General features: G+C 38.0%; 1 protein-coding gene across 1 annotated transcript in view; it reads right to left on the bottom strand.

Moving 5' to 3' along the window:
- KCNU1 (potassium channel, subfamily U, member 1) overlaps positions 1-22,441 on the bottom strand; it is a 124,484-nt gene extending 102,043 nt beyond the window's left edge. Inside the window, 7 exon segments of the mRNA XM_005856502.1 lie at positions 3,580-3,655; positions 4,846-4,921; positions 6,536-6,647; positions 7,874-7,964; positions 9,052-9,113; positions 19,512-19,631; positions 22,247-22,441. Of these exon segments, the coding sequence (XP_005856564.1) occupies positions 3,580-3,655; positions 4,846-4,921; positions 6,536-6,647; positions 7,874-7,964; positions 9,052-9,113; positions 19,512-19,631; positions 22,247-22,441 (732 nt within the window).
- Positions 22,442-27,648: the final 5,207 nt, after the last annotated feature.

Below are 27,648 nucleotides of genomic sequence, written 5' to 3'. Positions count from 1 at the left end.
CTCCTGCATTGAGCATCTGCCCCCTGGTGGTCAGTGTGTGTCATAGTGACCAATCATTCCCAGTCTTTCTGCTGTTAGGGTCAGTTTGCATATCACCCTTTTATTATATAGGATAGAGGCCTGGTGCACATGTGGGAGCCGGCTGGTTTGAACTGAAGGTGTCCCAGATCAGGGTGGGGGTCCCGCTTGGGAGCCTGGCCAGCCTGGATGAGGGGATGATGGCTGTTTGCAGCTGGTCGCACCCCCTTCAGGGGGAGGGTCCCTACTGGGGTGCTGGGCCAGTCTGGGTGAGGGGCTGAGGGCCGTTTTCAGGCTGGCGGGTGACTGAAGCTCCCAACCTCTCCTTTTTTTCTTTTTTTTTTATTCTGGGATTTATTTACCTTCTATGGCTGTCACTGGAACTGAGAGCCGGCTTTAGCTCTGAGGCTCGGCTCCAGCTCTGAGACCTCGGCTGCTGAAAGCAGGTATCTGGGATTTATTTGCCTTCTATAATTGAAACATAGTTGCAGCTCCAGCTCTGAGGCCCGGCTGGCTGAAAGCAGGTTTCTGGGGTTTGTTTAGCTTCTATAATTGCAACATTGTTTCTTAGAATGCAGCTCAGAGGCCGACAGTGGCAGGCAGGGAACCTTGGCTTCCTCCATCACTGGAGCAAGCAAGCCTCCTGTTCACTTCAGCTGCCTGGCTGCTGGCCGCCATCTTGGTTGGCAGTTAATTTGCATATCGCCCTGATTAGCCAATGGGAAGCGTGTCGGAGGTACGGTTAATTACCATGTTTGTCTAGTATTAGATAGGATTGCATATGTGAGTTCTGGTCATAACCACAATTCCCTTAATTATGCCTTAGTTCTATTTTAAAGTCATCCAATAATCACCACCACTAATTTTTATTATGGTTTCTTCATTCTTGAGGTCTTAGTTTTGATTCATCTCCTCTGGTTGGATTTTATCATTAAGACACATTTTTTAAAAGGGGTTCATAGGTGCGATTTTCTCCACCTGCATAAAATGACAGGATAGGTTGCACTTCCTTTCACACAAACTTTGCAGACACTGCTCTATCATCTTCCTGTATTGATTGATGCTTCCAAGAAATCTGAGGCTAGTTTGATTTTTCTCCCCCTTTTATAGATTTTGCTTTGTTCTGCTTGGATTCTCTCCTTATCTTCAAAGGTTGGTAAATTGCTCCAAAATATAGTTGGGATAAATAATTTAGGGTTATTTTTCCTGGATTCAGTATATCCTTTAATCTACAAATTCAAAACTTCATTTTAAATATTTTTTCTGGTGCCATTTTTGTGTGTCCTTTTCTTCTTCAGAAACACTAATTTAATAGTATGCTGAATCCACATTGCCCATCTTCCATGTTTCTCCTCAAAAATTATTTGAATGTCTTTAGTCTTTTCCATGTCAGTGTTTTTGCCTCAATCCTGCCCACTGTGTCTCTGAACAGTTTTTGCCACATTTATTAAATGCCGGTTCTCCCTAATGTGGTTTTTCAGCTCTAAGATACTTTTTCCTTGGATACTTTTAGCCCATTTTAACTCCTGTTACTGTTTAATATTCTTTTATTTAAAATCATCTATATTTTGTTTGGAATATCATTTTTAGTTTTTAAAGCACTTTGTATTTTTTTAATCAAATATAAATATATTTTTAAAAACCTTTGTTTCCTTGGACAAATTATCCTTTAATTGTTGTTCTTGTAACTGCTATATTATGCAACTGTTGTTACCTTAATGTCTGCTGTCCATCATACCCTCTTGCTACTTCCAGAAGAATTTGAGGATAGGCATCGTGTTGATTACTTTCTGGTTAATGTTCACCTTTGAATGGCATCGACTTTTAGCTGTGAGTATGGGAAGTTGGTGAGGTTGGGACAATGATAGCTTTTATTTTGGTTTCTCATTTCAAATATCCTCTCAGCAAAATCTGCCATTTTCTTTTCTCTGGGTTTTTAACATTCCAGATGTTAGTGTGATTTACAGTGGATCCCTTTAAGTCACAAGCTATCTGCTTGCTTCTCCTTCTTGCTCTACATGCACCCTTGCTGGAGGTCTCCTTGCCTGGGAGACTGTATGCCCAACAAGGACACATATTCACATGCTTAGAAGGGTAAAGCAGAAAACTTGAATGGTTCAATAAGCCTGGCAGAGATGGTGTCCAACTCAGGAGCACATGCCACTTACAGGGAACAGCTAGTCTTTGACTAGGACTGTTGGTGGCCTTGGTAGAATGGGTTAAAGAACCTTGTATTTTTTCCAAAAATCCAGAAATCTGGGTTTTTATGTGAGTTCTCCATAAAAGTTAGCAAGCAATAAAAGTAAAATACAAACATAAGTAAGGCAAATTAAATGTGACTATAAGCCACATTCAGCCTGAGAGCCTCTCATTGGAACCGCTATTGAAGGCAAAAAGTCCTGTTGCCAGGGTTTCTGCTTAGCATTCTCTTCCTCCGATTCTGTTATGGCCAACAGGTCTCTACAGAGACACTTCTCCCATGGGAATCCCATGCCCCCAGGACCAACCCTCTGGCTCCAGGGACCTGCCTTACTGCTGTGACACTTCTTTCAGGAGAATCTCTCACCTGCTTGCTTCAGTACTGAGAAGGGAAATGGCTGGTTTCAGATTTTTTTTTTAACTTTATTGATTTTTTACAGAGAGGAAGGGAGAGGGATAGAGAGTTAGAAACACTGATGAGAGAGAAACATCGATCAGCTGCCTCCTGCACACCTCCTACTGGGGATGTGCCCGCAACCAAGGTACATGCCCTTGACCGGAATCAAACCTGGGACCTTTCAGTCCGCAGGCCAACGCTCTGTCCACCGAGCCAAACCGGTTAGGGCTGGTTTCAGATTTTTTGAAGGTTCATATATCACAATTTGCATTTGGAGTTTAACATTTTTCTTGTTATTGCTTTAATTTTGAGAGAAGGACTCATGAGAAAACTCCTACTTTTTTTTTGTTTGTTTTGCTTTGCTTTTCTCAAAGGCCTCTATAGACTTTTAACATCCCGCTTCAATTTCTGCATTTTCTAGGAATTTCTTTCCTATTGCTGAAATCCATTTATTATATTAATGTGGGCTAAAAACTAGCCTTACCATTAGACAAAGGAGGCAGCTATGTATACAGATTTATTTCAGGAGAACAAATAAATCCTAAAACTCCCCTTTGCAACTCAGCAACACTTCCCCCACAATTCTCAAGCTTTTATCCTTAAATTCTATCAGCAGCTTCACTTACTTGACTTTTTATTCTTTTTAAAAATTCTGGAACCCTTATGAAGATGCAGAAATAAATTTTCCCTATTGCTTATACCTTTGAAGGGTAAGCTTTGTTAGATCCTTTTCCGAGTGTAGGTTTTGAAAGCTGGAAGAAGTAACATAGATACCTTGAGGGTAGGAGATACGTATTTGTCATAAATATGGGAGTGGAGAAAACCCTGAAAAGGGAAGTAGAAAGATAAACTTCACACCAGTTACAGTGATGGAGACAGGAGCTCAGAAGGATTACCCTCATTTTTTAAAGAAAAGACATTTACAATGACCGGCACCATTATAGAGAGTGTGATGAGATGCTTACCAAGTGAATGAATCCTGCAGCCGTGAACCAGGTACTGAAAACTATGGATAACAGTTTGGAAAACTTCAATGCATTGCTAGAGGAAGAAAGACAAAGAGCTTTTGGGTTCTGACAGTTCCCAGCACAACACAATTGCCTCATCCTCTAAAATCTTGCAACTCACAGTAGGGTTCATGGACCTGACACAAGGATATGCTCACCTGGGAGTGCGTTAATGCAGAATCCCAGGCCCCACCCCTGGTCTAGAGATCTGCGGTGTTATAGGGTCCTCTGATTCATATACATGTTAGCGTTGAAGATGCACACACCCAGTTACATACACTTGCTGAGAAACCTTATATTTTGCTATGGTATCCACTGGCCTAATGTTACACTGCATTTAAAACCGATCATATATGTATTATCATAAAATAAATTTAATAAACTGCTACATTGTCGAGAGGAATTGTACAAATGTCAGTGTCCCAGGCATCCAGAGTGGGCTTGCACAATGATACTGAGTAGGTCACAGAACTGTAGTTCCATATTGACAGCCTCAGCCCAGGACCTTTGAGTGAAGAGGATCAGATAAGCTCCTGTCTCTTAAATGAAGCCCTAGCATTTAGCTGAAATCTCTGTGGTTTCCAGGTATGTCCACCTATCACACAAGGACAGCCTTTTACCATCTTGAATGCTCCATCATGCATAAACATTTAGAAGTGAAGTCCGCCTGGCCTGTAATATTGATGTTTCTGGTGAGAACATAGAGACGCATGGAAATTTTGAGTGGGTAACATAAGACCATCCTGCTAAAACGTTAGAAGTACTGCTATATTGCTGCTCAAAGGTAGTTTGAATTATTTTTTGAGACATTTGTAAGCAATAGTTCCCTGCTGCTATTGGGCAGCTCTCATGCATGCTCTTAGGTCCTAGCCAGGAAAGACATGATTCATAACTGCAAATGTATAGAACCAAAGCCTCTGAATTGTTCTGAGTTTTTATTTGGGTAGTGGTGGTAGGGGAATCACAGCCTAAATGGACTTATACATTGTGGCTCTACAAAACAAAGAGGAAACAAAACCTTCAAAATAATTGCAAACTTTTCAGCTAGTATGTAATGTTAACACAGTGGGAGGAAGTGAGTGACTACTATATTGGCAGCTATGGGATTTTGTGATTTTTGCCCTGAAATTCTGATGAGAAATTAGTTGAATTGAAGGTGTAGTTAGCATTTTTATTTCCTAATCTAAAACAGTACGTGAGTAGTATTTGAGGAAGGGCATTTACCTGGTCCTGATGGCTCTCAGCATTTGCAAGATTTGAGGGAGTTCTAGCAGCCGCAATGCTCTTAGGAACCTTAAACCTAGAAAGCAATAGAAAGAAGAATGCTGCCAAAAGAAGAGGGTTACTCCAGAAAGTGAGCTGAATTATAACACAATGGGGAGTAGTTACACTCTTCCTCTCCTTGAAATACTCAAATATAATCCTACATAATAAAAGCCCAACAACCAAAATGGCAGAACAACCAGAATGCCCAGAGACCAGAACGACTGCGGCCCCTTGCCCCGGCCAGCCCCGCTCCCCAGAGGGGACCCCCTCCCCAATTGGGGGCATGGCAGGCCTGCAAACTGCCCACGGCCCCTCGCCCTGGCTGGCCCTGCCCCTCCACAGGGACCCCCACCCTGATCCGGGGCCCCCATCAGGGCAGGCCAGCTGGCCCTGACCTGTGCACCAGGCCTCTATCCTATATAATAAAAGGGTAATATGCAATTGACCCTAATGGCGAACAACCAGAATGACCACTCGACCAGTCACCATGAGGTGCACTGACCACCTCTTGGTCCCTCTCCCTGGCCAGCAGGCTCCTATCGCCTGATGGCGAACAGGAAGCCGGGGGTGGGTGGCAGGGGATGCAGGTGGTGCCAGGCCAAGGCCCCTGCCCTGCCAGTCGCCCCCCACACAGAGGGCAATCCGTGGTGGGGGCAGGCCCATCAAGCAGGCGGGAACAGCCAACCTCTGGGTCCCTTCCCCAAGCCGTCAGGTTCTGATCACCAGGGGTGGGTGGTGGCGGGGGGCAGGGTTGGCTGAGGGCAGCCAGGGAAGGTGGCCCTGATCGCAGGCCAGGCCTAGGGACCGTACCCGTGCACAAATTTTGTGTGCCAGGTCTCTAGTATATTATAACATTGTAGATTTAAGAATATGAGTTCTAGTTCAAATCCTAGCCCCAACCCTTAATAGGTGTTATAATCTAAAGCAATGCCCTCAACTTCTCTAGCTCTTCATCTGTAAAATGGGAATTATAAGTACCTAGGGTTGTTGAGCTAACAGAAAGCATATAAAAGTACTACTCACATTTCATTCTACTTAATTCTTCCTTAGAATAAAAAACAATTATCTATAAACCACTTAAACTTCTGACTACAGGATGTCTATGATATGCTCCTCACATTTGTATGATGCTTTACTTTATGTAGTTTGATAATAATGATAGCAAGAAATATTTTATAGATAATAAATAAAATTACACAAAATTAGAAAAAGCCACATAACTCCCATGCAGTGTCCACCTTAAAGCCTAAGTAACTATATAAATCTCTAATAGGTTATACCATGTCTAGATATGATGATCTACAGCTTTCAAAGACCAAGAGAGGTTTTTTCATCTCTCCTTGTCCATGTGGAATCCCAGCACAAAGGGGCCACAGGGGGATGGGAGGCTGGGGCCTTGCCTCTCAAGTTGTGGATGAGTCAGTCTATTAACAATAACAAACACCGACACCTTCTGTGCATTAGGTACATCACATTTCTATGTACTGAGGTTTAAAAAAAAAAGGAGAGGGTTCTGAAAATATATTACAAAGCCATACAAGTACAGTGATGAACTTTTTTAAGTGGCATTTGGGTATTATAAAGGAAAATGAAGTATACTTATGAATGATTGTTAAGGGAGTGTTTCTGATTCCAACTTTATACTTACCTAGCCAATTACTCTTCAAATAATAAGAAATAAATGTTGGTGGGATGGTAAAGATGTCTACAATTGAGTTCATTTCTAACCAGAACCTGATCTTGTCATCCGCTGCCAAAAACTATGAAATGAAAACAAAAGACCCAAATCCAATTACCCTGAAGAATTTTAAAATGAACACTAGAGTGCCTTTATTCAGCTACATTTCATTCATTAACTGGAGTTTTGATCTAATTCTATTATATACATATATACACACACACATATATGCACATACATATATTTTTACACAGCTATATGATATATGCTTACATACATTTATATATAGTACATTTATGTAGACATAAGGATTGTACCTTTAGTAAGTGTTCAATAAGTGAACATGAACCCATTTTGTTTACTGGAACTTAAAGTCTCATATTCTGACCTTTCTGCCATTCCCAGAGATTTATAATTATAGAGCTAAAAACCCTCTATTTGTGAGCAAAGAAGAAACATGATTTAAGGTAGTCTTCATGGAAAGGGTACAGTTATCTACAAATATGGCTGGCCAAGACCTGTATTTATGACCTTCTCTGTTTAGATAAGAAAGTGAGCATTTCCAGAAGGGAGAATTTGCTATAAAAATAATATTTTGATGGTCAGTGTGGTCAGAGTCTGTGCTGAAGGACAGTCATAGAAATACACATTATAAGCATATATGTATAACATATCTTTGATTTATCTATATAAAAGCCTAATATACAAATTGTCCCCTTGGGAGCTCGACCAGGAGACTGGGAGTTTGATCACTCACTGTGACGTGCACGGAGCAAAGGCAGGCCCCAGCCGGCAGCCAGAAGGCCCTGATTGGTCCTGATCACCGGCCAGGTCTAGGGACCCCACCCATGCATGAATTATGTGCACTAGGCCTCTAGTATGTATATAAAAACATGGGATGCATAAATACAAAAGAAAAGTATTTTATATAGTTAATGGCACATCAGCCATCAGTGAAGCCAATGACATTTTCAGAGGCTTGTTATTCAGGTTCTGCTAGCTTGTGATTACTACTAAAGCTTTCTCAAGGTAGGTGGAAAGCCAATAAGGAGGGCAGTGTTACTGGGTGATGATATTTTTTAAAAAAATCATTTTCATTTGTGTCAGAATTTTTGGCCTGTTTGACAGCTTCAGATGCAGGTGAGAGAGCTATTTTGTCTCATTATACTTTTAACAACTTAGGACACAGACCCTCTAACTCTAGCGCCTGACAACATAGGCCAATTGTATAACCAAGGCACACACAGATCTCTCTGTGTTGTACCTGTTTTGTTTGTCTATTTACTTCCACTTCCAACAGGTACTTACTCTCAACCCAAAATAGAAAGTAAAGAAAGCATTGAAAGTCAAATCAATGGGGATGGTTTTGTCCTCATATGAAGAACAGCTTCCAACAGGGCTGCAAAGGAAACAAGGACAGTTTATAAAGACATACATTTTAAAAGCTGTGTCTACATTGAACCAAATTAAAAGGAAGGGTAGGGAATTTTTTATTTATTCACGATGACACTTAAGTTCATATCTCAAGGAAATTTATTGTATCTTGGCAGTAGAAGTATGCATAAATAAAAGCACTAGACTGTGCATGGAGCTGAAAATAAAAGGAAAATTACCTGCTCTTTCTTTCCTAGAGTTTATTGCTTCTATTTCAGTTTTATCAGCGGGGATTCAGAGGCCTAGAGATTATGTGGCTCTTCTTAGTTTGCATGACCCTCTGCCCAGCAACAAGTTTAGGATTCTGTACCCTTCAAACACAGAGCTATTCTAGGTCAAATGAACTGACTCAAGCCAAATTCCAAAATATTTTCCTAAAAGATCAGTAAGGAATTCAGAAAGCAAAGACTTCTAGTTTCCCTAGGATCTCTAAAGCTGCCCGACTTCTGGGCCCTACAATCCCAATTTTACTTCAGCTAGAAATCCAAGGAAATTCCCAGAGGATCAGCATTGGGTTCAGATTAGATTGGATTCTGTTTAAGAAACCATCTTTGCTTTGTCATAAAAGAAGGAAATGCCTTCTGTGAAGAGCAGACAATAATTTGCTCCTTTATCCCAGGTGAGGTCTAGCATTTTCCTTTCTCAAGACTACCCAAAGTTGTTTGAAATCTATAAGCAACATTGAAATGACCACAGAATTTCCACTTCAACATCTAAAGAGTCCAAAGGCATATAAAGAAAGCCCTCCTAACGTGGCCCAAAGGAGAAGACAACAGCTGGAGGTTTGCAGTCCTAGAGACTAGGGAGTAGACACGGGCATGGCACCCTAGCCTCTAGCAATGCAGTTTGGCAGGATGCAGAAACAATTCATGTATTTTTTGTGGAGTTGGTTTTAGTGTTTTCTGGGGGGAATTAAACACTTATCCTTTTTAATGAGCTTGTGTATGTGAATATGTTTGAAAGTATATTAACCATTTTTCCTGAAAGAAAATTCTGAATTCAAGGGCAATCTTATGTTATAACAGACACAGGTGACTGCAGATTTTACTCACTCAGAAGAATTGATGAAATAGATTATAAGAGACCCAATGCTTAGTACAAAGACAAGGATCACCTGAAAAAAAAATAGAGACAAATGTACATATCCATTTTATTGACATGAATAGAGATGAATAGACAAATCAATAAACCTGTGTTTTCTTTTTATCTTGCCTATACATGTGTAGCCATTTTTCACAATTCATCTGTGTTAGTCTTCATTCATTCATTCTTTAAAGAAAAATTGATTGGGCCTTTATTGGGTATTCAATAAATGAACATGTAGTCACCCATTTTATTTACCTAATTTTAACTCTCACACAATAATAATTTGCCCCTCCTTCCGCTCCTAAAACTTTCTAATCTCAAGATGTCCTATCACTTATTAATTCATTTACTCATCAACCATTTATTAAGTGTTTAATATAAGTTGTGTACTTTATTACATGCTGGAAAATGAGGGCTGCTGGATATAGACTTGGGAGTTGAATTGCCAATGATGTTACAGTGGTCGGCAAACTCATTAGTCAACAGAGCCAAATATCAACAGTACGATTGAAATTTCTTTTGAGAGCCACATTTTTTAAACTTAAACTATAGAGGTAGTTACATTGTTATTAACTTAATTAGGGTACTCCTAAGGCTTAGGAAGAGCCACACTTGAGGGGCCAAAGAGCTGCATGTGACTCGCGAGCCGCAGTTTGCCGACCACTGTGAAGAAACAGTCTCAACCATGTCCATGAAAAGATGGTCAGGATTTTGACAGGATGTAAAGTGCTACAGTGAGAAAAAAAAAATGAGTGCTTTTAACCTGCCAATGTTCCTGGTCTATAAAATAAGCAGAGCTTGTAGAATATAATTAGAAGTGTATCCACGCAAAACCCATGATGCATTTGGATGAAATTTTTTGCAGCCCCAGTGACTTTTCAGGTCAAATTTAGTTAACCAAATATTCCTTCAGTTATTGCTAGTTTCCGAACCATTTATTTCTTTAATATGTTCAGTCTAGTGTAGTATTAATAATACTAATAATAAAAATTAAGTTTATTTACAATTAAAGCTTTACCTTCTTTCAGCCCAGGTATTCCTGGGGCAGGTTACCTGTACTGAGAAAGAGGTCGGTTTCTTCTCTAGTAACCCTTTTAGGGGTTTTTATTCCTAGTTGCCCACTGACGAGGCTATCTGTGGCCTCTGCAGAATTGCAGGTCAGTGTGGAGGAGTGGACAGAAAGGGAAGGCCAGAGAAGAAATGTTGGACTTGACTGGTCTTAGATCACTATGTTCTCACCCTGGGGCCTGAGCATGGAAAGTCTGCAATTTTTACTTTCATGAGTTCTTTCATTGCTCTTTGGAGAACCCAATTCAAGTCCTTCAACAACTATTTCTTTAGTACATATCATGACCCAAGTATTATTCTGGTGACTGGGATATATCAACGACCTACACATAGTTCCCTGCATATATGGAGCATAACTGATATGGTATGTTAGAAAGTACATACTAGGAAAATAAAATAGAGCAAAGTAAAAGGGATCAGAAATGCAAGGGGAGGGGGCAGAACAGTTGCAGTCTGGATAATATTTAATTGCTATGTGTCCCATGTGTGGTTGCCATGAATTGAATGAAAACATTCTCTTGCTGGTTGCTCATAAATCTTTCCTCAGTACATTTCACACTCCTATATTCTGCGGGAATCCTCACCCACCAAATGCCTTCTTGATCGGGTAAGAAATACTCTAACATGGGACTCACATCTGGCCCATGGACCAGATCAAGCATTCTTTGCCACCAACAAACACTGGAAGGAGAGATTATCTTCAGTGTGGCAACTTCTCTGGCATAGAGCAGCTAGCCAGGTAGTCCCTTATCAGAAATGAACTAGATACCAGTTCACTGTGTCTCCAAAATGCCAAGAGATGCAAATTTCTGAGTGGTCTCTCCTAAGCCTCTTTCTTAGGGCTTGACATGAGAGGATATACTACTATGCTTCTGCCACAACAGAACTCCTTCCAAAAATCCTTTTCTATTCCCAACCTACCCTAATTTACATGTGATTGGGTAATGTGCTAAAAGCTTCAACTGGGTTTCTTCTAATTGCTTAGTAAGTGGCAGTTTGCAGCTTACTTAAAACATGAATGTTACTGGCATCTATTTTAACATCTGAATTAAGTGATGCTGAGATAATGCTAAGAACAGGAAAAATGCTGGCGCATATATGGAGATACATATGTTTGCATATTAATTATTAATACATCATTTTCATGAATTTTTAAATTTTCTTTACATATGAACATATTTTTTCCTCTCTTACTAAATTTGATAAATAATTCAAGTATAAATCATACATTGATAGACTTCCAGAAAGATAGTGGCAAGCCATATGTTTACAAACCTCCAAAATTATAGAAATTAACCAAAAAAAGAAGAAATTGTTAGTTTTATTGAAACTGAGAACATTACAAACCTCATGTCACAAACCTAAAGAACATTATGTAGAAATAATATATAACAAACAACAAAATGTATAGCAAACCAAAAGAAGGCACTGGGACCTAAAGGCTTGCAAACACTGTTCAGTGAGTCAGGTGAAAGTGAGAGAATTCTGAGAAGACCTCCTGGGTTGAAGGGGCAAAATCTGAAAGGCTAGCTATTTGGCAGGGGTATAAAGCTATTCACCTGAGGCACAGATCAAAGAAGGAGACACAAAGCCAGAGGGCCTAGGGGAGGCACCCTGAAGCCATGCAGTTGCTTAGGACAGTGATGGCGAACCTATGACATGCGTGTCAGAGGTGACACGCGAACTCATTTTTTTGGTTGATTTTTCCTTGTTAAATGGCATTTAAATATATAAAATAAATATCAAAAATATAAATCTTTGTTTTACTATGGGTGCAAAGATAGAAAAAAATTTCTATATGTGACATGGCACCAGAGTTAAGTTAGGGTTTTTCAAAATGCTGACACGCTGAGCTCAAAAGGTTCACCATCACTGGATTAGGAGGAACCTCTGAGCTAGGAGCAACACCATGGAAAACTATCAGAGAAAAAAAAACTGAAGAATTTGAGACGTCATCCGTACAGTCCCATGTGTAGAGCTGCTGGCCACAGCATTATCCCTCAGGTGTGTCTGTGTGGGAAAATGCACAGTAAATTGAGGTTTTGATTTCCACAGTGGGGCTTAAATCCCCCTGTTTAGTTGGTGGGTAATTATGGGTATCTTCAGAATACAAACAGCAATCAACGAGGATAATGAGGGATCTTTACTTAAGAATATTAGCAGACAATAGAAAATTGACAGTTAGATGGGAAGTGTAGGAAAACAGAAGGATCAGGCAGAAAAAAATAGATGAAATGAACTCCAAGGAAAGAGTGAACATAGACTATGTAATTAAGATTTTTTAAATTACAATTACTGTTCTTAGATTCTAAAATTCTGTTAAATAGTACTGGAGGATTTGGAAGGCAAAAAGAGAATATGAGGATCACACAAATATGAGGTTAACACAAATGTCATATCTGCAAGAAGCTGCACCCCAATACTGGCTGAGAGATCAACACAAAGAGATCAGGATTTTCAACATTTAGCATCTTACAAGAAGTGCTCTTGGGAGTGAGATTCAGACCTGGGAGGAGGGGTCCTGGCTTGGCTGGTAATGACACCTCTGGGGAGATGCTATGAACCTGGTTCTGTCAGTGTTGGGGGAAAAAAACAAAAAACCAGAAATAATTTTTTGTATAGTTTTCAGGTACTGACTGCTACAGGAGTGAAAAGCCATTGAATAGGTGAGGCTGAAAAATATAGAATAGATGCAAAACACAGAAGGAGCAGTTCTCTTCCCCTCCTCTAGGCTTCCTGTTCCCTTGTACCTGGTTTCAGCAGAGCCTAACTAGGAGCATAAGGGAGTTCACACAAAAGACATGTAATTGCTTCAGTTAAGCATAACCAATGGACACAAGACACTGGTGGGGGGTAGGGGAGGCTGGGGGAATGTCAAGGGGGAAAAAAAGGAGACATATGTAATACTCTTTGTAATACTTTAAGCAATAAAACAAAATTTTAAAAAAAGACATGTAATTGCTAAGTCCTGAGCTCACATCACAAAGCAGAGGATAGAGGGTGGATATGAGATAAGATATAAGAGCTTAGTATCTAGCAGGTAGCCTTAAGTGCTAGAAGACACTGAAGCAATACTTACAGAGATTTTAGAGAAAAAAAAAGAATTGCAAACCAAGAATTCTACATCCAACCAAATTGTTTTTCACTTGTGAGAACAAGATATAAAAACCATTTTGCAAATAAATATGGGAAGTACTCAAGAAAAAAAAAACCACCAAAAAGATAAAAAATAGTGTCTAATGAAAGGTACAAATAACTCATTTTTTTACCCTAAATCAAATATTAAGAAAAAATCTTAACAGGTGTATAATGCTAAAAACAAAATAGTAATCTAGAACTGAATGTCACATTAGTTCAATTTCTGGAAGAAAAGAAAGGTGGTGTGACAAAGATATCATGCAAGAGGAGGATATGGATATAAAATGTGCAGAGATACAAAGAGAAATACAGAATGGTAAGTTTATCCTGAATCTCATTTACCTAATACATCTAAGCTATTGTATTAAGAATGGAATTATCCAAGTCAATGATGCAAGAAAATAAAAGTAATAAAAAGTAAACAAATCAGAAATACAAATATGAGCTAATGGTCAGTGCTTATACTAGTATAACCTGGTTTACATGTATTATCATATAATTTTCCCTACAATATTTTGAAAGAGGTTATTCACATTATAAGAATAAAATCCACTAAAAAAAAACTAACTTGCCCAAGATTACACAATAGGAAATGGAGGAGCCAACATCGTGTCTATATATCCCAAAACTAACAACCACCTTGTAATTCTGCCCCCAGAACCTAGACTGGATGAGCTTAGTTGTGTATCCAATAACCGTTCTCCCTTTTTTTTTTTTCCTTACTAACAGACATCCCATTTGTTTGTTAAGCCACTAATATTAAATATTCAGTTATGCAGCAAATTCAATATCTAAATGTTATAAAGACCAATAAAATTGATCACCATAAGAAGAAGAATTCCCCTGGTAAAACAACAAATAAATGTATTCTTAAGTCAATAAATGGACAAAAATCCAGGTACATGATATTTATGAGACACTTAAAAGAAAATAAGACAGAAAGACTGAAAGATAGCTGGGATAAAGCACCCTAATGAAGTATGAATAAAATGGAAGCAATGTTACATACTAATATTGTATTCTAAAATGTTCCAGCCAAAAACTAACAAACAAAAACCCCACAAAAAAATAAAACACACACACACACACACACACACACACACACACACACAGAACACTAAATGTGACAAAAATAGATAGTTCATATTGATAAAAGGCACAATAAGTCAAGAAGATATACTAGGTAATTTTACACAGTAATTGCTGTTATTTAAAATATATAATTCAAAATCTATTAGAATGCAAGCTATTTGATAAAACTGTAAATGAAAATTTTTGACATCCTCCTTTCAATCAGTCACCAAATAATTAAGGGTGTGGAAAACATAAATAACATAATTAGTAGTGCTTATATAGCAAACAGATACTACGCATATTCTTTCAAAAGTCCATTAAGTAGTAATAAAAATTGATCATATAGCAGTCAACAAACAATTTCCCCATAAATTCTATAAACTAGATACCATAAAAGCAGTGATATCCATAAATTTTACCGAAGTAGAAAAGACAGCCACTCTATCCCGCAGAAAATAAAAGCAGACCACATTCCTCTCAATAGACCATGAATCAAACAAGGAAAATTAAAATTTAAAACAATGTAAAGATGAATTAGACATTAATAAAAATAAGAACATTACTTGCCAAAGTCTGTGACATATGGCCAAAGAAGTACCTAAGGAAAAAAAATTTGTAAATCAAATTCAACTGAAGAAGCCGAAAGACCAGGCCAGCCCAGACCACCTATACAAAATATACCTGAGAATGTTGCTAAGAATCTACAAGTTTGAAGGAAGAAACTCATGAAAGTGGATGGAGATAGAGGTAAGGAAGAAACTAATTTTTCAGTATGTACCCTGTGATACTTTTTGAATATTTTACCATGTGCATACAAAGACAAACAATGAAATCATCCAGAAATAATCAAGTGTGAATACTGTATTTGCTACCAGTGTTTTCTTTATTCATATGATTGAGATCTCTAAACTAAAGCATAGTCTCATACTGTTTTCATAACAAAATGAGTTCCTGGTGCTTGATGGTATAATAAATATAAAATGTGAAATAAGAAAGGAAATGGAAAAAAAATAGAAGAAGATACATTTCAAGGTGGTAGCAAAGGTTTTTAAATTTAATTTAATTTTTAACATAAACAATGGATTTAAAGTGTGAGAAGATTGATCATTTCTAGTATGTTTTATATTTTTCTTTTTCTAGAAGTAGCATTACATTAAAAAAAATGAACAAAACCCAGCAAAATAAATTATTTAATCAATTTTCCAGTATCATTTTTGAAATATTCTTTCTCATTCCCAGATGAATTGTGATGCTGTCTTTTCTCATTTAGTTGTTCTGTATACTGAGAATGACAACTGTTGCTCTAGCCAAGGGCGTATTTACTTAACTACAGAAAGGATTGTACATTCACAGAAAAGATTGCACTTTTCTACAGGAAGGAGTTAAGGCAGAATACCCCCAAAACATAGAAGTCAGAGAAGATAGAAAAGCAGAATGTGGACATAAAGTAGTGCCTAGAATGAGGCTAAAAATATACACTTCTTAAAGAGATGAGCATAATTTTGGTTCTAAATGGTCTAGAGATCAGAGAAACAAAGAAACGTAGTAAATTACACAATTAACAGCATCCTCCCTCCACCCCCACCCAAAGGAACAGATTGTTTAAGACTAGGACTATATTTAGAACTAAATTAAACAGAAAATATCCCAAACCTGGAGAGGCAAGTGATACTTTGCCATGTTCTAATTTCTAGAAGGAACTTTAAGAAGGTATCCTGTTTTGAAGATAATATTTTTTTCCCTTTGACTATTGGAATTGGAATTTTCTACCTCCTCCTTTCTATTTGTTTCTTTTCCTCCTTCTTTTTCTTTTTATATTTTCTCATCAGCTTCTCCTCCTGTTCCCCTCTCCCCCTTCTTTTCTTCTTCTTCTACTGTGTGGTTAGCCATTAATCCTCCTCCAACATATTAAGGACATTAGTCTGTAGAGATTTTTTATTTGCTATCTTTGGAAGTTTTGATGTAGAGACTATGTTTTCATTGTAAAAGAAAAGTGGGTGTTTGCTTTCTTTTATTTTCTACTAGAGGCCCGGTGCACAAAATTTGTGCAGGGGGGGGGTGTCCCTCAGCCCAGCCTGTACCCTCTCCAATCTGGGACCCCTCAAGGGATGTCCGACTGCCCGTTTAGGTCCAATCCCTCTCAAAATCCAGGACTGCTGGCTCCCAACCACTCGCCTGCCTACCAGCCTGATCAATGCCTAACTGCTCCCCTGACAGCCTGATCGCCTCCAACTGCCCTCCCCTGCAGGTCTTGTCCCCCTTCCCTAACTGCCCTCCCCTGCAGGCCTGGTACCCCCCAACTGCCCTCCCCTGCACTGGTCGCCCCCAACTACCCTCCCCTGCAGGCCTGGTCCCCCCCAACTACCCTCCCCTGCAGGCCTGGTCCCCCCCCAACTGCCCTCCCCTGCAGGTCTGGTCGCCCCCAACTACCCTCCCCTGAAGGCCTGGTCCCTCCCAACTGCCCTCCCCTGCTGGCCTGATCGCCCACAATTGCCCTCCCCTGCCGGCCATCTTGTGGCAGTCATCTTGTGTCCACATGGGGGTGGCCATCTTGTGTGTTGGAGTGATGGTCAATTTTCATATTGCTTCTTTATTATATAGGATGTCCTGGCACTGTTGAATTATCATGAGAGAAATCCAATCATTGAATATTTTTTTACTAGGCCTTGAAATCATCAAGCTCTCCCATAGGAGGAGGGTGAGGAGGGGTGGTGGTGATGATGTTAACGTAGGTCTTTGACAACATCTTTATTTCTTCCAAATATTTGATCTAAGTTACTTTCTTTCATGGTCATTTTTGGTAATTTATATTGTCCTAAGCAATCATCCAGTTTTCAAATTTAATTACAAACATAACTTTCAAAGTCCTTTATATCTGTACTTATTTTCTTATTTTAATGTCTTATTTCATATGTATTTGTACTTCTCTCTTTTCCTTGTTTAGACTAGCTATTGATTTCTCTATTTTGTTGTGTTTCAAATAATCAGCTGTTTTATAATTCATTAATTTCTGACTCTCTTTTTATATTTGTTATGCTTTTATTTAGTGTGTTTTATTTCTCTACCTTTTTGAAATTGAAACTTAATTTGTTAATTTTTTATTTATCAAAATGAATTTTTATTGTTATGCACTTAACCCAGAACCACTCTCATCTCATACCTTAGGTGCAAGTGATATGTGGTGCTTTCATTATTTTTATGCTTTAAATATACCAAAATTATTATTTTTATTTCTCTGAGTCAAGAATCATTAAAGAGAGATTTTTAAAAGTTTAGCTGTTTTTGGTTCTTTATTTTTTCTGGTTTTATTTAGTATTTTCTTATCTATTTATTGTACTTTGTTCAGTTAAAGTTGTCTGTCTATACTTTGTATGTTTTATAGTTAGGATTTTTTGTGGCCTAATATATGCTGAATTTTTATAAATAGTCAATAGACACTGGTAAGTTTAATTTCTGTTTTCTGCATGTGGAGTTTGACCATTTCAATCAGCTCTCTCTTATTAATTAAGCTACTGTGGTCTTCTTTATGTTGATGATGATTATTATTCTATTTCCTGATATGAGATAACTGAAGTAAAAGTTCCTACTACCTTTGTGTTTTAATATTTCTTCTTTATTTCTTGTATTTCTCATTTATTCATTATCTTTAAGTTATATCTTTGGTGAGTGGTATTCGTGATGTCATATCTTGGTTGAGGTTTGTTACATTTATCATTATAATGGTTATGTGTTGAATGATGTTCTCCCAAAAATATTTGTTGAAGTCCTTTAGAAATAGGGTCTTTGCAAATGTATTCAAGTTAAGCAAAGGTCATAGGATAGAGACTCATCCAATATCACTGGTGGTCTTATAAAAAGGAGAAATTGTTAGATTATATAAGGTCTCTTACCTCAGTGACCTTTCATACATTATGTCCAATATTATCATCTTACCATCAAACATGATTAGAACATTTGAAGGGATCCTAACCAAGAAATCCCTATTATGATCTGAAAGAATTACAAAATCCTTCTCTAATAGATCACACTGACAGGGATTTTAGGGGGTGGGGAGGGGGACAAAATCCTTCTCTAATAGATCACACTGACAGGGATTTGAGGGGGTGGGGAGGGGGGGGGGCGCAGAGAGACCAAAACTTGAGAAAGAAAAGAAAGGAGAGAGATTTTCCCAGATGATCCTACATTCCTTTCAGATTTTATCAAAGCAATTTTATTTCTGTACTTCCAAGTAAGTTTTAAAAGTCAATTATATCTGAATTAGACATTAATTAGAAAAGAGCAATCTTTTTACCAATTATAAAAAAGCAGCAGAAACTCTAGCTTACTTATGTCTACTACTATCAAACCACCATCTGATGGCAGTATACCCTCAAATTACAGATCCCAGTTTTTAATATTTCAGATCAAACTATACTACTGAAATTATGATCAGCACAATATTCATTTATAGAGCCTGGTATTTCAAGACAATGGGATATAAATAGTTCCATGGCATAATCTTTTCTCTCAAGGAGCTCACAGTGTACTGGGGATAGAGACATATGCACAGATAATTTTAATAACAGTGTCCAATGAATATTATAGAGCCTTAGAGACAAATTCTTAGCCTAATCTGGAGATAAGGTTAGATTTTGCAAGGAGATGGCACCTGGACTGAGTTTCAATATGTCCAAATTACTAATATTAAAACACAAAGTAAAATGATAAATATTATGGAAGGGCAAAAAATGACTAGTTTGTATAAGGAAGAAATGAGGCTATTGGATTCAAAATATGAGAAAATAGTTGTACATTTCAGGCCAGATAATCCACTAAATATCAATATTTCTTGAACATTTGCTATATGCCAGGCATCCATAGAAGGACAAAATGTGCACAACCTTTGCCCTAATAAAGCTTTTCTTTTGGCGGACAAGCTGACAATAAATCCAAAATGTAATGCCAAGTAATTATATTCACACCAAAGAAGAGATAAGCAAAACAATGGCTAAAGAGGAGAGACCCAGAGATGCTTTGAGAGGTAGTGATGTTTTAGATAAGGCCATCAGGGAACACTATATGCTTACCGGAGTGATAAAATTGCATATACCAACTGTACTCATGCTTGTGGCTAAACTCTGTTAGCAAACAATGAAAATGTACTTACCAACACTTTCCCCACAATGGTCTGTGCTGAAAGTAACATTTCTATACGATCACGAAATACTCCATGGAGGTAGAGACTTTTTAAATGTTTATTACGGCTGCTCCTTGTCAAGATTAGTTTCTATAAGTGACAAAAAGGAATTGAGTGTGACCTGGATCTTGGAGAAAGTAATCTGTTTATAGATTCTCCCGTGCTGTGGTATCAGCCAGAAATTACCCCACCTATTCCAAACCAGGGAACCCTGAAGTCACTCATTCAGTATTTCAAGAGATGAACTTTATTGAGTTTGCATTGTACTGATCTTTTGCACAGGTTTTTATCTCTGAATTGCACATCTTCATCATGCTTTTCTCACACACTCCTAGTCCCGACCTCTCAAACTGACATTATTGTAATGATCAGGTTTGGGAGCGCCATGTTCTTTTTGCTCTGGGAAAAAGTATCTATCCTTTTCCATCAAGATACATGGACAAAGGAAAATCACTTACAAATTCATTTTTAGGTGATTACTTAAGTATCTGCTTTTTTGAGAGAAAAAGAAGGAAGTTTTAGCAATTTGATGCTACTTTTAGTTCCTTATCCAGTATATCTTGCTAAAAATATAATCCTTTCTCTCATTTGCAAATTGCCTGTATTTATTATATTAGGCATTTATAATTATCCTATGATGTAGACAAAGTGTGATTAAACCCATTGTATATTGGCAAGGAAGTGGAGGTATAGAGAAATTCAATGACTTGCCCACAAGCAGGCCATCAGGAAAGGATGGGGTCTAAACTAGCCTCTCTGTCTGCTGATGGTTTTGAATTACCACTGAGAAAGAGACAGCATGCTGACCGGACCCTCTGACTTTTAGAAAAGTTCACTTCGGGTAGGGCCAGGGTTTTGAAATGACTTAATTGTTCTACTCATATTTTCTGAGTGGTAGAAGAGAAGTCTCAGTAAATGACTATTGGATAGAGTTCATATCTTGATCAATGATTTGCTCTCTAATACTTATGAGTCATCATGAGCATTCCTGAGATTTTTGATAATTGATTTAAAAAATATTCAATATAACATGAATATAGAACACTCATCTTAATTTCATTATAAAATTGGAGGTGCCTTCTGTGGGAAAACAAATTGCCCTAAGATATAATAAAATCATACTTACTAATATAGTAAAACCTTTTAAAATGCACATTTGAGAAGAAAAATTATGACTCTCCAAATAATTTTAAAAGAATTTTTGTCAGTACCCATATTTGTGGCATTTTTTATAATAGGCCAACTTTCCCAAAAGCTTAGAGTAAAAATACTGCACTATTCAATTTATATTAACATAACAAATTATTGAGAAGTCACTTAACTTTTATCAAAGTCCTCAAGATTTAAGAGCAGTATTCTGGTTCCTTGGACTTCATTTCTTACCTTTTTGTAACATTTACTTTCTATTTTAAATTAAAAGATACCTCTGCACAAAAGGGTAAACAGGAATTACTTCCAAAGAAAGAAGCAACAAATACAGCAAATATTTACAGACAAATGAGTTCTCACATTTTTGTAACCACATGTAAATGAATATAATGAGGAAGAAGATATATTTCCTAGAGCAAGAGGAGTCTAAGAAGATTAAATAATTCTGCCAATTGAATTGTGCATTGAAAATAGGAAAGAAGGCTGATCCACCATACCCATTCATGTACTCTGTCAGTATTGTTAAGAAGTCAGTACCACAGAACTCTTTCCCCAATTTTTATGTTACTGTCTAAAGTCTTTAATCTAGAAATAATTAGTAATAGAATGAACTTATTTATCTATGAACTTCAATATTGGGTACTTATCTAATGCAGAAACCTGAATTCCATAATATGAGATTGCCAATGACTTTAAGTACCAAGTTATAAATTCTGTTATTTTGTGTCAATGTTTAGCATTAAGAGAACTGTTTTAAGCAACCTATCAATATTAGTTATATTGCACAGATGAAATGTGTTCTGTTAGGGAAATTACTATAATCAGAGAAACAAACAAAGTGTTTGTTTCCAAACAAGCCACACATGGCATAGTAAAACTCTTTGCTTTGGACCACTGGTAATAGAATAGCCATTATGTAGCATATAAGCAATGTCTTATATGGGTAATACATCATTATTCTCATCATCATCATTTAACAGGTGTCATTCAATAGCACCTACTCTTGCAAAACTTGTTCAGCATGAAAAGGTCTCTGCATTTGAGGCTGGATGTCATGTGCGTGTATATGTGGATGTCCATGTGTAGTTCTGTGAAAATGAGTGTGTTTGTGGAATACAAAAGGCAGTGTACATATGTGAATGCTGGATGAATGATGGATTTATGAAAGTGAGGTTGACTTTGGTTTTCCTTTTTTCCTCCCTCATAGGACCTAGCACAATTGTCATTTTTAAATTCATAACAGAGGAATATACAATGTTTGTGGGTGTATTTTTTCTGTCAGAAAAGCAATCTCTGTTTCAAGAGCTAACATGCATCATCAGCCATATAGCCATACAACACATTTCTTCTCTAAGTGGTGAGATAGGAGGCTGGCTCTATACCTGAGACCCTTGGAATAGCGGCCAGGGGATCAGCCCCTTTCTAAGGCACCAGTTCAGAGCTGGCTCTCTTAGCCTGTGAAAACTCAGTGAAGCTTTAATTATTTCCTAAACACAAACACATGTCAAACCTGTCTCTGATCTTCATACAGTGGGATCCCAAATAAGGAAACTGACCAAGAGAATTCCTGTTCCCTTGATGTTTTTCCATTTCTTTATGCCATTCCAGAGTAGCCGGGAAAGGAATAAGATGAGGAGTCCACTTAAGAAGGTCACTAAGGAGGAAAGAATAAACGCAGCTTGGATCTCGATTGTACAGGACAATTTTCCCATTTCTTCCCCATTATTATTTCGTTGCTTGGTTTGAAACATCGGGAAACTGAATGTCAGAATTCTATGATGTCATGATCACATGGTAATGATTCCAGGAATTAGAATTCAGTGTATTACAGAGTCTTAACACTGGGTGCCATGCAATGAGTGGTTCTAAGGACATGGGTTGGCTAACCACTGAGATCCTGACTCATAGGATGCTAGTGAATGAACAGAGGGAGAAAGCTGAGGTCGACAACATGGGTCTTCAGATGATGTGAATTCTAGATCTGATTTTATTATTCACTTTCTCAATGACCTTGAGGAAGTTACATGCTTTGTCACTATGGTCAATGGGCTATCTATTTGGTTTGTGCAGTCAAGCAATTTCAGGATAACTTTTTTTTTTTTTTGCATGAAATGACATCCAACCATCTGTGTGTCAGTGAGTTGGTTCTTCATCTTAACGAATGCCACATTCTCAGTAATCTTGGAAGGACAGATGATAGGACAACTTAGGATTTTAGCTTATCCTTTCAATAAGAAAGGCATGGTGTAGAATGCAGGTATTGTAGTGGGCAATTTTACCAGTGTGAACATTGGTCAATTGCTATTTGAACCCAGGGCTCTGTTCCTTTTATCTCTTCTTCTTGGGACCTTCCACTTTCTTGTTTTTATCCCTGTCCTGTCAACAAAACCTTTGGTCCAGCAGAAGCAAAGTTCAGGATGAGAGCAATTTCTTGTTTTCTCTGATGTTTTCAAAGGTGTAAGAAATATCATGCCTTTCATTGTGCATGAGTGGCCGGCAGAATGTCAGAGTGGAAGGTCCCCCCAGTTATTGTGAAGACGACCTGACATGAGGTGATGAGACCCAGAAGAAATGTCATTGTCCTTTGCTATCCACCATGACTCCATTCTGTGGAGAAGACTATTTCTAGGGGAGAAATACATTTCCTAGAACTGCTGCCACAGTTATTTTGTCACGGGGGATGTAGATGACTAGGGAAAAACTGCTGTTTGTGACTTGGTAGCAATTCAGTGTTCAGAACATGGGAGATAGATGACTTTGAAGCAACTTTACCCTTCACTATACTCTCCTTGTACTCAAGAGTTTAAAGACACAACAATAATATATACTCTTTGGGGTGCCTACTATAAGCAGAATCTTTGTCGTGTGTGTGTGTGTGTGTGTGTGTGTGTGTGTGTGTGTGTGTGTGTTGAGTAACTACTATGTGCCAGGCACTGGAGGCACAATGGTCAACAAAACAAACACAGCTCATCCCTTGATGGGCAATACAATTAACCCAGGGAGACATTTACAATTAGAAATTGGGGGAAGTGTTTTTGGGGAAATGTAGTGGAAGGAGGAACCTGACCTACATGAAGAGTCCAGAGGCTGTGTCATGTCTGAAGCTGAGGTCTGAGGCACGAGAAGGAACCAGGGGCAGTACCCTTGGTGGGCTGGAGAAGCTGGGGACATATTGTTAGACAGAGGGACTACCGTGGGCAAAGGTGGAAAAGAGATGGCACTCTGAAGAGGGTGGTTGATGGAAAGCAGTAATCCAGGAGAAGGCTGGCTGTGTATCAAGGGAACCAGATCATGCAAGGCATTGTATTCCCGTTTAAAATGAAAAAATACAAACATGCACTATCATTTGAAGGATTTTAAAGAAGGGAGTTAAATGATTGAATGCCACTCAGAGGATACCCTGGTCCAGAGTGAGAGGAGGCTAATCCAGTGAGTGTGCTGGTGGGTGGGGCAAGCAGGTGGCCAGGACGGAAGCTCTCTGCACATCTGTACATGGAGATGAGCGTGAGGATGTGTCACCGCTGACCCTACATTCCTGGCCGGTACTTCTGGGTGGTGGTTGTGGCCTTTCACTGCTACCCTTTTAAAACTAGATCTAAGAAATAAACAACACTATGCTACTGAAAATTTCTTTTTTTTTCAGATGAATGTTTTAACATGGCCATGGTTTGGTTAGAAAAATAGCTTTACTTTGTACACATCTCCATAACTTACATCTGGGCACTCAAATATTCTGGGAAATTATACTTTATAATGAGATTGAACATATGTTTCATTTTTAAAATTTACTTTCTTCAGGAAATGTGCCATACCTGAAGAAGGAAAGCACTTCAATCTTTAAGTGTATATAGCAGCACTCATGAATGTGTGTGTATATGTTTGTGTATGTTTAATGCTTCTGAAAGTAATAAATCATATTGTAAAGTTCTCTTTTAAGGGCTTATATCCATCTGTCACAAGTAATGCTATAACCCTACCTTCTTCTGTTTCTATTACCAGACCTTTAATTCTTACTCCCAAGGAACATCCACCCATCAGGCAAACACTGGTGAGGACATATAAGGCCCCAGTTCATGCAGCTAGTCAGTGACACACCACACCTAAGGTCAAGGATGAAGATGGTTTTACCTCCACGGAGCACTCACATCATAGTGAAAGCACATCACAGTAAGTGGTTTCTGGGGTAAACATCTTCTTATTGACTTAATGTATCTATCACTTTGGGAATGTTACTTAAAGTGCATTGCCTGAGTTGCTCCAGGGGTTTACATGAAGCTATTTTAGTCACCAAGTCTTTTATCTTTCACCTTCTTAGTGTTTCATTTTTGGTTTAACTCCTCAAGTTTCATGAAATAGGATAGATAGTCTATTAACCACTTTTAGAGAAAGCTTACTTTTGAAAGAAGATCATTTAATCCATATTCTATTTAGATCCATAATCTATAGAAATAGAAAAGGCACTGTACTTTTTTCTTCTGTTTATTCTAAATGGATAAACCATAGCAAGCCACTGTGGTGGGCCCTTTAATCCAATAGACTGTCTGTACTATTTTGGTGATTTTATTTTTACAAACTATCATTTCTTGAGAGGCTGATATTATAAATTATGTAATCATATTTAAAATCCATACAGAAATCTTGTTTTGTTTTTATCTTTTTTTTTCTTCAAATGTGTTGGTTTACTTCTGAAGTATAAGCCTTTGGCTGAGCTTCGTATGCTCTCCAATCTTCATTTTCTCATCAGTAAAATGAGGAGGCTGGACTGGTATTTGAGATTCTGACCGGCTTACACACACCAAGAATCTTTGATTGTTTAATCCCAGATTATGTCTCTAACAGATTATAATTATTTTTTAATATTCCAGTGTCAGATCTCATTCCCCAGATGAATTCTTTTGGAAAAAAAGAATGAGGACGCATCAATTCTGAGTTTTTTTTAAGGGGTGTCCCATTTGATAAATTAACTTGGATTTCTTCTCAGGTCTCATGGAACTACTTTCTTCAGAGGAATATGCTGAACTTGGCCACAGTCTCTTATTCCAGCTCAGAATCCAGATCCTCTTTACTCTGTGATCTGATTAGAAACGTACTAACTGGTGTGCTAGAGAGATTATTCCTTCCCCTCCCTCTCTCCAGTCTCCCATTACTTTTTCTCACTGATTTGCTTTCTTTGGTAATTCAGAGTTATGGATCATTTTGGCTATTTGCAAAGTGCATATGTGTGTCCATATGTATATCACATACATGAGGGTTTTACTTGGTGAATTGCTAAATGCAATGTGGAGAATTGCATCAACCTCTTTAATTTTCTAATTCGTAATTCATAATTAGTCTACTAAATATTTGGAGAGTGGTCTTAAAAAAATCATGGTACAGATATAACAAAAAAAGTTAAGAGGTGAACCTCCTCCATTTGGCCAGTAGATGGAAGTATTTCATAGGTAATTAACAAGCAGTAGGGTTTTGTTTGGTTTTGGTTCTGGATTTTGTTTTGTTTTTAAGAAGATGGAGGACTCATCAGGAAAAGAAGTAGACAGGAGAAATGAAAAACGGAAACCAAGCAATGAAGACCGGGACATCCAATTCTATAAAATCCAGGGCTTCCAAACTCAGTCTCACTAAAAACCCATTTTCTGTTCAGGTCCTGTTTATTCTCTGTGATTGCCCCTTTTGAAAAAAATAGATGGATAAATTAAACTCTTGATAACTGGATTTTTTTGGTGGTTGTTGTTTCTCTATGGATCCTTGAGTGTCCTAAAAATCTTGTGATGAGAAATGAATAATGCAATCAATCTCTTCAGCAATCAGGCCAGCTGAACATCAAGTTGGTGATTTCATTGGCAAAAAAGTGTTGTGTTGCTGCTCCAACCAGCCATTCTGGCCATGGTTCCAATGCAGTAGTCATCATGCCATCCTTTGCCCATCCTCTCTACTGCTCCTGTTTGGAATTATTTCTGATCTACAGTCGAATCACCAAGCATTGGCCCAGCAGCTGGTTGTATTATTCCTCTGGGTGCTGTGTGAGTATATGTTTCCCAAATCCCAATTTCAACGAACTGTGTGTATTTGAGTCTCTGGGTGTCATATCCAACTAGAAGATTCCGTTGAAAAGCTGAGTTGTCACTAACAGCATAAGAAATGAAAGCCATCATCTCAGTATCAGCTTCTCCTAGATTGGTACCTTCATCCAAACATGCCTCTCCAAAGGCTCCTGTCTCCTTGCAAGTTTTAGGGATGGAAAGACTGGGTCCATCTTTGGTTTGGAAATAATCCAGCAGGTTTTATTTATCTCAAGAGAAAAACTATGACTCTATAGATACAAAATAACTTTCTAAAAATCAAATTTATTTTAATCTACATATTTTAAAGAAAATCCAAACAAATGACATAGAGTATAAGCATGAGGCAAATAAAATGCTCTGAAATGGCTTAACGTCTTCTAAGATAGAGCCTTGCTTCCTCACCCAGCTCTAATTGTTTTTCCCATCAAAGGGCAATGTCGCCCTTTTTATAAAATTTCTGACATTCTTCATCAGTGTTGTGATTATAATTGCATTTCTCTAAAAACTGCCTCTATAAGCAATGCCCTTAATAGAGAGTTCGAATGTAATTGTTGCATTAATACCTTCATTTTCTTTCTTTTTTCAGGATATCCTTGAAGTAAGAACCTTTTGGAATATAATATGCAAAAACTATGTAGATTAGCATTGAGGTAGAAGAATTATTGAGCATTACGTCTATTTATCCCTGAGCCCTACATCTTTTAAAACACAAGGAAACCCAGACCAAGGCAGAGGAATATACTTTTAAGTTTGTGAATGCAGAACTACCTCAACCCATCCAAATCCATACCATTTGAGAGAAAAAAAAGGTCATCCTATGATGGTGCGTAGTCATGAAAGATTAATGGTGAGCTTATTTAGAAAAATATTTGGAACTCCTGAGCATTTTAAAATAT

Source organism: Myotis brandtii, unplaced genomic scaffold, assembly GCF_000412655.1.
Source record: "Myotis brandtii unplaced genomic scaffold, ASM41265v1 scaffold103, whole genome shotgun sequence".
Classification (NCBI taxonomy): Eukaryota; Metazoa; Chordata; class Mammalia; order Chiroptera; family Vespertilionidae; genus Myotis; species Myotis brandtii.
Note: the sequence above shows the minus strand (reverse complement) of the source record. Positions and strands in the feature narration are given on the sequence as shown.